The sequence below is a fragment of the Brassica oleracea genome, chromosome C5 (genome assembly GCF_000695525.1).
Source record: "Brassica oleracea var. oleracea cultivar TO1000 chromosome C5, BOL, whole genome shotgun sequence".
In the NCBI taxonomy this organism is placed as follows: domain Eukaryota; kingdom Viridiplantae; phylum Streptophyta; class Magnoliopsida; order Brassicales; family Brassicaceae; genus Brassica; species Brassica oleracea.
In genome coordinates, this window is record NC_027752.1 from 11,277,764 (window position 1) to 11,286,797 (window position 9,034).

At 41.8% G+C, this 9,034-nt stretch overlaps 3 protein-coding genes across 3 annotated transcripts in view; 2 read left to right on the plus strand and 1 right to left on the minus strand.

Moving 5' to 3' along the window:
• The window catches only part of LOC106294482 (NAD kinase 2, chloroplastic), a 9,166-nt gene extending 5,739 nt beyond the window's left edge, over positions 1–3,427 (plus strand). Inside the window, exons 6-8 of the mRNA XM_013730042.1 lie at positions 2,515–2,589; positions 2,736–2,837; positions 3,012–3,427. Of these exons, the coding sequence (XP_013585496.1) occupies positions 2,515–2,589; positions 2,736–2,837; positions 3,012–3,215 (381 nt within the window). The 3' untranslated portion in view covers positions 3,216–3,427. The remainder of the gene's footprint in view (positions 1–2,514; positions 2,590–2,735; positions 2,838–3,011) is intronic.
• Positions 3,382–6,643, minus strand: LOC106294483. The gene is made up of 7 exons (XM_013730043.1): positions 4,988–6,643; positions 4,790–4,845; positions 4,419–4,691; positions 4,092–4,328; positions 3,878–3,997; positions 3,672–3,800; positions 3,382–3,561 (listed from the first exon to the last, which is right to left on the minus strand). The coding sequence occupies exons 1-7, from the start codon at positions 6,576–6,578 to the stop codon at positions 3,541–3,543; spliced, it is 2,427 nt and encodes an 808-aa protein (XP_013585497.1). The 5' UTR covers positions 6,579–6,643; the 3' UTR covers positions 3,382–3,540.
• Positions 6,644–7,255: 612 nt separating this feature from the next.
• LOC106344509 lies at positions 7,256–8,416 on the plus strand. The gene has a single exon (XM_013783874.1). It carries the CDS (start codon positions 7,256–7,258, stop codon positions 8,414–8,416), a length of 1,161 nt encoding a protein of 386 aa, XP_013639328.1.
• The last annotated feature ends 618 nt before the right edge of the window (positions 8,417–9,034 follow it).

The window sequence follows — 9,034 nt, forward strand, 5'->3', positions numbered from 1 at the left end:
ATCAATTACTGGTATTGGGAATTTATCTGGAATTGTTGTTTTATTGACTGCTCTATAGTCGACGCAAAAACGCCATCCTCCATCTTTTTTCTTTACTAGTAATACAGGGCTCGAAAACGGGCTTCTGCTGTTTCTTATCAATCCTGCATCTAACATCTGCTTCACCATAGTTTCGATAGCTTCCATTTGTACGTGAGGATAACGATATGGTCGTACCGACATTGGCTTCATTCCTTCCCAAAATCGAATAGAATGTTCGAATCCTCGTACCGGAGGTAAGCCTGTTGGTTTTGCAAATACTTCCTTATATTCTTCCAATATATCCACAATCTCCGTCGGTATTGTAGGTTCCGATACTGCCGCCATGAACAGCTTGAACATGTTACCATCCCACTCCAATCCTTCCTCATCAGAACTCAACTTCTGCCCTGTCGTCTGAACATCCACATCTCCACGTAAAGTGACTCGTCCCAAACTCGTATTAAATGATAGCACTTTCTCTTCCCAATCAAGCTTGCATTTCCCCAAAGTCCTTAGCCACTGAATACCCAAAATTATATCTGCACTTCCCGGTTCCAAAACGATGAAATCTTGTGTTATCTGAACCTCTTGAAGCTGCAACGATACGTTTTTACACACACTGGACCCTTGCACCTGTAATCCTGTACCCACCAGCACTGTGAAGTTACCTGAGAAACAGACTGCAGATTTGCTCGTTGAACCACCTCCGGAGATATAAAGTTGTGAGTCGCTCCACTATCGATCAATACCACACTCCGGTCTTGCCAATACTCCCACGGATCTTTGTTGTTGTTGGAGAAGATTGGCCAAGAAAAGAATGTAATGAAATCTCCATTATCTCAGTTACTTCGCCCCCATCGAACGCCTCATGAAACTCTTCTTCAATTAACTCCATCTCACAATCTTGACAGACCACCATAACTTGTAGCATCTTATTCTTACACAAATGCGTCTTGGACCATTTCTCTGGACACTTGAAACACAACCCATTCCTTCTTTTATAATCATATTCCGCGTCAGAAAGCTTAATAGGATTATTGTTCTTCTCATTCATCTTTGGTTGCGCTTGCTTCTCTACTTGCTTTTGACCAGTGTCTGCATTTGTTTGTTTTGGTTTCCAAGAAGAAGCAATGTATGTTGCTGAAGGTTTTGTTGTACTGTTGCTCGAATATCTCCCACCTCGTTGTTCTTGAGATTTTCCCGCTGCCAACAGACGACAAAATTCACTGTCTTCCATCTTCAAAATTGTTTCAATATGATCTGGTAGAGTTCGAGGTTCCTTCATCTTAATAACTTCTTTCAGCTCCTGCTTCAAACCATTGAAGAATATGTCAATCAAGTTCTCCTCTGCCACACGTACTTGAGAAGCAAGTTCTTGAAATTCTTTGATGTACTCTGCTGCTGAACCATGTTGTTGAATTCCGAACAATCTCTTCCCTGGGGTCCTCTCAAAAGACTCAGCAAAGCGAGATAACAGCCTCCTCTTAAACTCATTCCATTCTCTGAAAGGCCTGAACTCCAATTCATAGTTGAACCAACACAATGCATCCTCTGACAGACTCAAAGAAACTAGCTCCATCTTGTAGTCCTCATTGCTCTGAGTCACCCGAAAATATCTTTCTGCCCTCGCTATCCAATCAAACGGATTTTGACCTGCAAACGTATGCATCTCCACCTTCTTGTAGAGACCTTTTCTATTTTCCTCACTACGATCAACAGGCCGATAACCTAGCTCAATATTCTCCCGGTTACGTTCCAGATTAGGATTCGTTACCTGAACTGGTTGTTGGACCCTCGAATTGATCTGACTTGGTTCTCCTAAATCAATGGACGTTGTGTGAGCTTGATTCTGCTGGAGAGATGCGATGAGAGATTGCATCGACGCCTCCAAACGATCGATTTTCGCCTCCGAAGCCTTCATCGTCGCTTGAATCGTCTGCGTATTCATTTGCGTCGTCGCGACTATCGTATTGACGCGTTCGTCTAAGCGATCGATCTTCTGATTCAACTCCGCCACCGATGTGTCCAGAATCTCGATCCGTTGGGCCGATTCGCCGAGCTGCTGCTCCACCGCTGCGGCGGATCTCGTCATCGTCAGAATCGCGTATCACGAGCTGCTCACTGCACCAAATGATAGAGCTAGTGATACTAAACTCTCGTATTATTAATCTGTATAATACTCAACCCAATACGAGTCAAGTCCCTCTCTTAGAAAATATCTAAGAGCCCAAATCCAGATTACAAAATACAAGCCAAATTGAATCATGAGTCAAGCTCAACTATTTATACTATCAAGACTCTAACAAACTCCCGCCAAAGCCGTTATGATCTTCACTTGAACTTATCACTTAACCGGTTCTTCCAACTGATCTGCTGATCCTTCCCTCTCTCTTCCTCTTATCTTCTTCCTATAGTACACCCTCCAGCTCTTATCATAATCCCCTTCACTGTTAAAGCTTTACTCTTGTGTGTTGGCGAGTAATGTTATAATAGGTACAAGGTGATGGAGTTATAGTAGCGACTCCCACAGGAAGTACTGCTTATTCTACAGCAGCTGGAGGTTCCATGGTAAGCTTTACAACTTAAAGTGACGTTCAACTCTGCATTACATACCAAAAAGATAAATTAATCTCATTGGCATCTCTGAGTAGTATCTTGCCGGTCATAATAAAATTGTAGTGAGTTTGATATTTATAAAAATCCGAAAATTGCAGGTGCATCCAAACGTCCCTTGCATGTTGTTTACTCCGATCTGCCCACATTCCCTCTCGTTCAGACCAGTCATTCTTCCAGATTCTGCAAAGCTTGAACTGAAGGTCAGACGTTAGATCTTTATAGCAATACACTTTAAATAGTTATAAATTTTAGGTTTAAAACCATCCAAGAAACTCTATAAGCTCATATATTAATCAAGACCACGATATGAAAAACAATGTCCTTTCATATTAGCTGTATGAAATTGCTCACAAACTCTCTCTGAACAAAAACAGATTCCAGATGATGCTCGAAGCAATGCATGGGTTTCGTTTGATGGAAAGAGAAGGCAACAACTTTCAAGGGGAGATTCGGTGAGAATATACATGAGCCAACATCCACTCCCGACAGTCAACAAGTCTGATCAGACCGGTGATTGGTTTAGAAGCTTGATCCGTTGCTTAAACTGGAACGAGCGCCTTGATCAAAAGGCTCTTTGATGATTGATTCACTTCATTCATCAACACATACATAAACATAGAAGGGTACAAAGTTCTATTTGTTTCACCCATCCCTCCTTTACTGTACAGATTCACATTCTCTATAATTCTCACTACAATCTTCACAAGGGGTTATCTTGTATTGATCATTTGATATCAGTTCTAAAAGAAATAAGAAAACTTTGAATTACATGTACTGCATATCAACAAATGTGACAAAAGATTCATATTTACACGCGTGATTGTTATTAAGATATTACACATCATCTTCTCACGAGATTGGAATCTTCAGTAACAAGATGAGAAACAGAAACTGAAGTTTTTGTTAACGTCCGCTATAATATACCTGGAAATTTCAGACAAAACACTTTTGTTACAAACCATTCTCAACAACAGAACAGAGGTTTTCATTAACGCAAAAGAAGAAACATGATTTGAAAGTGAGTGGCTATCAACCTTGATGCTTTTATCCGCAAACCCTGCAAAGAGCTTGCCTTCCCAATATAACAAAGATGTGACTACTGAAGAACCCGGGATCGATCCCACGTGAGTACACTCTAGAGATATCTCATCCCCAGATAATTCCTACAAATATAGGAGGAAAAACCCAGGCTCAAGTTCAGAAAAGCTAATAAGGTCTGTGTGTCATCAGGATTACCCACCTGAATATTGACAGTTGTGTCCCAACCTCCGGTGAATAGCCATTTACCATTCAGGGCAACGCTGAGAATTGCACTACTTTGTATTTGCATAGACTTCATCGATGTGTCATCCCTCCATATCTGATATAAGAATAAGAAGAGAGTATGTTTAGAAACCGAATAGACATAATCGAAGCAAGCCGAGCAAAATGTTTTTTTGAGAACAAATGAAAACCTGTATATCTCCGTTTTGATAAGCTGCCACTAAGGTGCCTTCATCTGCAGCAAGAGACAGAATAGACTTTACAATACCTTGAGTCTCTTCCCCCAACACCGTCAAAAAACTGTGGTCACTTAGACTCCACAACCGAACAGTGCCATCCCAACTCCCACTGTATAGTACTCCATTTAGCACAACAAGCGTTGATACTACAGATTTATGACCAGTCATTGTGCAAACAAGACTTCCATCCTGAAACAAAAAAAAACGATTTCTTCAATAAAATGATTCAAGATCTTATCAAGACAAGCTATATAGAGTGTACATGAACACTAAACTTACTTGCAGTGACCAAGCTTTGATAGTGTTATCTCCACTGCCACTATACACATACCCATCTTCTGAGTATGCTAACGCGTGAATGCCAGAATATCGCCAGTCTTTTGGCTCGTACCACTTTCTTAGCGGCTGTTCTTCCAGAGGGAAGCTTGTGCTCCATACAAATATACCTCCTCCACCGTCGCCACTGACACATACTGATTCTACTCCGTTGATGTATATCAAAGCCATTACTTTATCCTGGTGACCTTTAAATGTATGCACATGGGAGAAATCCTGCATATAATATAAAAAACCATATAGCTAGAAATTAGTTTCTATACAATACACATTATAGGGGAAAAAACTAAGCCGCAGAAACCTCGCATATGTACCTTCAGAGACCATATATGGATATTTTTATCAAGCGAGGAGCTGAACAGGAACCCATCTGCACATAGAAAATAGGAACAAAATATAATCTGAGCATATAAAGTAACGGAATTTAAAACAACTCTTGGAAGGAAAAATGTGTAGTTTTTATCATTCATCCAGCAAGAGAAAAAAAAAAAAAATCAAAGTATAAGGTGTACCTCCAACCGCTAAACCTGTGATACTGTCTTGGTGTCCCCGGAGGTCCTTAGATTTTATTTTACCTACTGAGAGTCTCCCAACAAAGTCCTTGTCAAACTCTCCCTCCTCTGGTAAGTCTTCTTCTAGTTCTTTGGATCCCACTACTACCAGGCGGCATAATTCACCTAGAACCAAACAAAACTCTTTCCTTTTCTTAGGTTTCTTCTTTTCCAATGCAAACAAAGAACGTAATCTATGATTCATGATCAGCTCCCTGTTGCATTTCCACAGATCAGTTAAAACTGGACGTGCCTGTGGATCAAGACAGCAACACTGGCGGAGAACTCCAACCATTGATTTAAACTTCCCATTAAGTTTAGATTCCAGAATAGAACTTAGTTTCTCCATAAGACCTGTGTACAGCACCAAGAGATCCTCAATTTTCCCTTCGCATTTTTTTGCATCCACTCCAGTTACACTTTCAGTCAGCTCCTCAGAAAACTGTTTCCCACCAAGAAGCATGAGGAGAAGAAAACAAACAGGCCAGACATCGGAACTACACGAAACCAGACATTCTGAGCTGGCCTGTGTTATCAACAAGTTCTGCCTTTTCAACAGTTCAAACAACACCTCGAAGCTCATGAAAACACCATTCTTCACTAATCTCTTCAAAACCAATCCCATCTCCAGAGCACCAACTGGTTTTCTGCAAGTTTCTTCAGATATGAGTCCATACACGTTCCTTCCAGTTTCCAGCAACTCGATCAAATCAACAAAAGCATTTCCAAATTCGTCAAACTTCACACAAGAAACGCTCAAACACCCTGCGTTTACCCCTTCCTTATTCAAACTGAGAAGTGCCTCACATAATTGCATCCCCATCACTGCTAAACACGACGAATCATCAAACTCCTCCCACGAGAAATCAGAAAGCTTCTCACCCACTAAATACAAAACCCCATTCTTCAAATCACCCCACAAGCCAAAAACTTTAGAGACACCTCTCTCTTTAACACACATGATCACATCAAGCTCGTCTCTTTCCTCCTCTTCCATCTCCCACAGACAACTAATCATCCTCAGGACATAACCAAACTCGAAAACAGAATCACAACCATCATCACGACGCTGGAACGAACCAACCCGCAAAAGACTAACCTTTGAATCACCATCACCATCACCATCACCCTCCTTCAGACATCCAGGCAAACGCGAGGACGAAGCAGATTCAGTACTACCTTGGCTCTCCACGGATACGGCGTCGAGAAGCAAAACCCGATCTTTCCAAGCGGCGTGGAACTCGTCGGGCCATGACCGAGCGACGAATTCAAAGGAGGATTTTTTCGAGTTGCGGGTGGAGTCCGGCGTGAGGTTTGAGATCGAAGGGAATAATCTGAGGAGGTCGATGTTTTTGGGGAGAGCCGATGGGCCCTGAGGTGGGAACTTGACGAGGACGGTGCACGCCGGGCATCGGATTGTGTCAGGGAACTTCTTGGGGATGTTCGTTAGACATTCTTCGCACGCCGTGTGGCCGCAGGAGAGCACGCGTGGAAGTGTGGATTCGCCGTCGTATGATTGTAGACAGACCGGACACTCCGGTTGCTCCTCCATCACGACCAATTCGACTAATCGAACCTCCGATAAAACAACTGAGTCAACATGACGACGAGCCCGGGGGTAAGGGTATTTTCGTAATAACAACAATAAAGATTGGGCTTGTGGTAGTGTCAGATTCGCAATTCTAATCGAAAACCTCTGATTTATAATACGACAACGTTTCAGCTGTTAAACAAAATTTGGGCGTAAGAGAATTCAAAACTAATACGACGACGTTTTATCTGTCTTCTTACTTTTTTGCGATTTACCGTGAAAGTGAGGACGTGACAAGAGGGGCGAAGATCCGATCTGCTATATTAGATCATATATATGTTGGTTAAGTATTAAACCGATTGGTTAGCTTTGGTTTAGCTTCCTTTTACTGAACCAAAGCACTATATATACCAAACCAATGTAACAAACTTTAGCTAAGAAAGCTTTAATTGAAAACATTCAATATGGTATCAGAGCCATCTATGGCTTCTTCTTCGTCGATTTACGATTTCTCGAGCTGATTCCTTCTGTTTTTCATGGCGGCGAGCTTCTCGGAGTTACAACAACTATCTCTCTTCGTCGATCTCATTGCTTTTTGGTGATTCATCTCGTTTCCGTCTTCTCACGAATCTTGCTTTCGTTATTCCGCTTCTTGAGCTTGTGATTTCGTCTGATTCGTCTTCGATTCTTCTTCAATCATGAGTTCCGCTGCTGCGAATCCTCAATTCTTGGACCATTACGAAAATCCCTACTATCTCCACAGTTTCGATCATGCTGGACTAGTTCTCGTCTCCGATCGCCTCTCTTCCGGTGCGGAGTTTCATTCTTGGAAGCGCTCGATTCGTATGGCCTTGAATGTTCGCAATAAGCTTGGTCTCATCGATGGTACGATTCCTAAACCTCCTGATAAGCATCATGATGCTGGATCTTGGTCTCAGTGCAATGATATGGTTGCGACTTGGATTATGAATTATGTTTCTAAGAAGATAGCTCAGAGTATTCTTTATATGTCTACTGCTGAATCGATCTGGAAGAATTTATTGGTACGATTCAAGCAGGATGATGCTCCACGTGTGTACGAAATGGAACAACGTTTAAGGACTATCCAGCAAGGTTCTATGGATGTAACAACCTACTATACTGAGCTCGTCACACTGTGGGAAGAGTACAAGAACTTCATAGACCCTCCTGTTTGTACATGTGGCAGATGTGAGTGTAATGCTGTTGCTTTGTGGGAGAAATTGCAGGAACGTAGTCGGGTGATGAAGTTCTTGATGGGGCTTAATGAGTCTTATGATGCTAGCCGACGTCAGATCTTGATGATCAAACCCATTCCGTCTCTTGAAGATGTTTTTAATATGATCACTCAAGATGAGAGGCAGAAGAGTATCAAACCGGCTGTGAAGAGTGATGCTGTGATTTTTCAAACAGTGGGTTCTGCTTCTGAGTCTGTCTCTATCGACACTTCGGTTCTTGCTGCTTCTCAACATGGTTATCGCCCTAAGCTGCGACCTTTGTGCACTTACTGTGGCCAGTATGGTCATATTCTTCAGAAGTGTTTCAAGATTCATGGATATCCTCCAGGGCATCGCTTTCATGGTCAAGCTCCAAGAGGATATTCTTCCCAATCATTGACTCCACGAGGACAGCAAAGTCAGAGTGGCTTCCCTCGTTCTCACAGTCAGAACCAAACTCCTCAGTATCCCCCGTCTAACACGGTTGCTAATGTCACCAATGCGCCAATGATGGGTTCTTCCATTCCATCATCTCATAGTTTGGACGTTAATCGTATGAGTCAAGACCAAGTCCAGTACATTCTTCACCAACTTCAAGCTTCTGTTCGTCCTCCTGAGTTTTAGTTCAAAATCAGCATGCTACTATCACGGAACATGGTCACATGGCTGCTCAATCATCTTCTGGTATACTTCTTTCTTTATCCTCTAACCTTCGTTTTGAAAACAATACTCTTACCTTCAACCATCAATGCCTTTCCTCCCTTTATAATGCTCTGCCTAGTGGTCCTTGGATTATTGACAGTGGGGTTACGACGCATGTATGTTCTGATCTTGCGCATTTCAGTGGGCTTTCTACTGTCATTGGTGTCACAGTGTCTCTCCTGAATGGTTGATGTTAGGAGTTTCAAGTCTCCTAAAACAAATGTTGTAGTATAAGTGAATGTCGAACCAATTCTATGGGATTCAAAGCACCGAGAATGCAAGTACATACTTAATCTAAGTGCAACCGATAATTTGGATGGTTTTAAACTACTACTAATAATAGAATGCAATAACAGAACAATAAAACAATAAAAGAAGTGACTTTTTTTTATTATGATAAAAGAGAACTCATGGGTATAGGAATTAGACCTTGGGTGATCAAGTTTCGAATTAAGGATGGCAAATGATCAATCAAAATATCAACCTTAAGCTTAGACACAGTTCTAAACAAGCTCTATGTCTAGATGAATGTTCATTTAC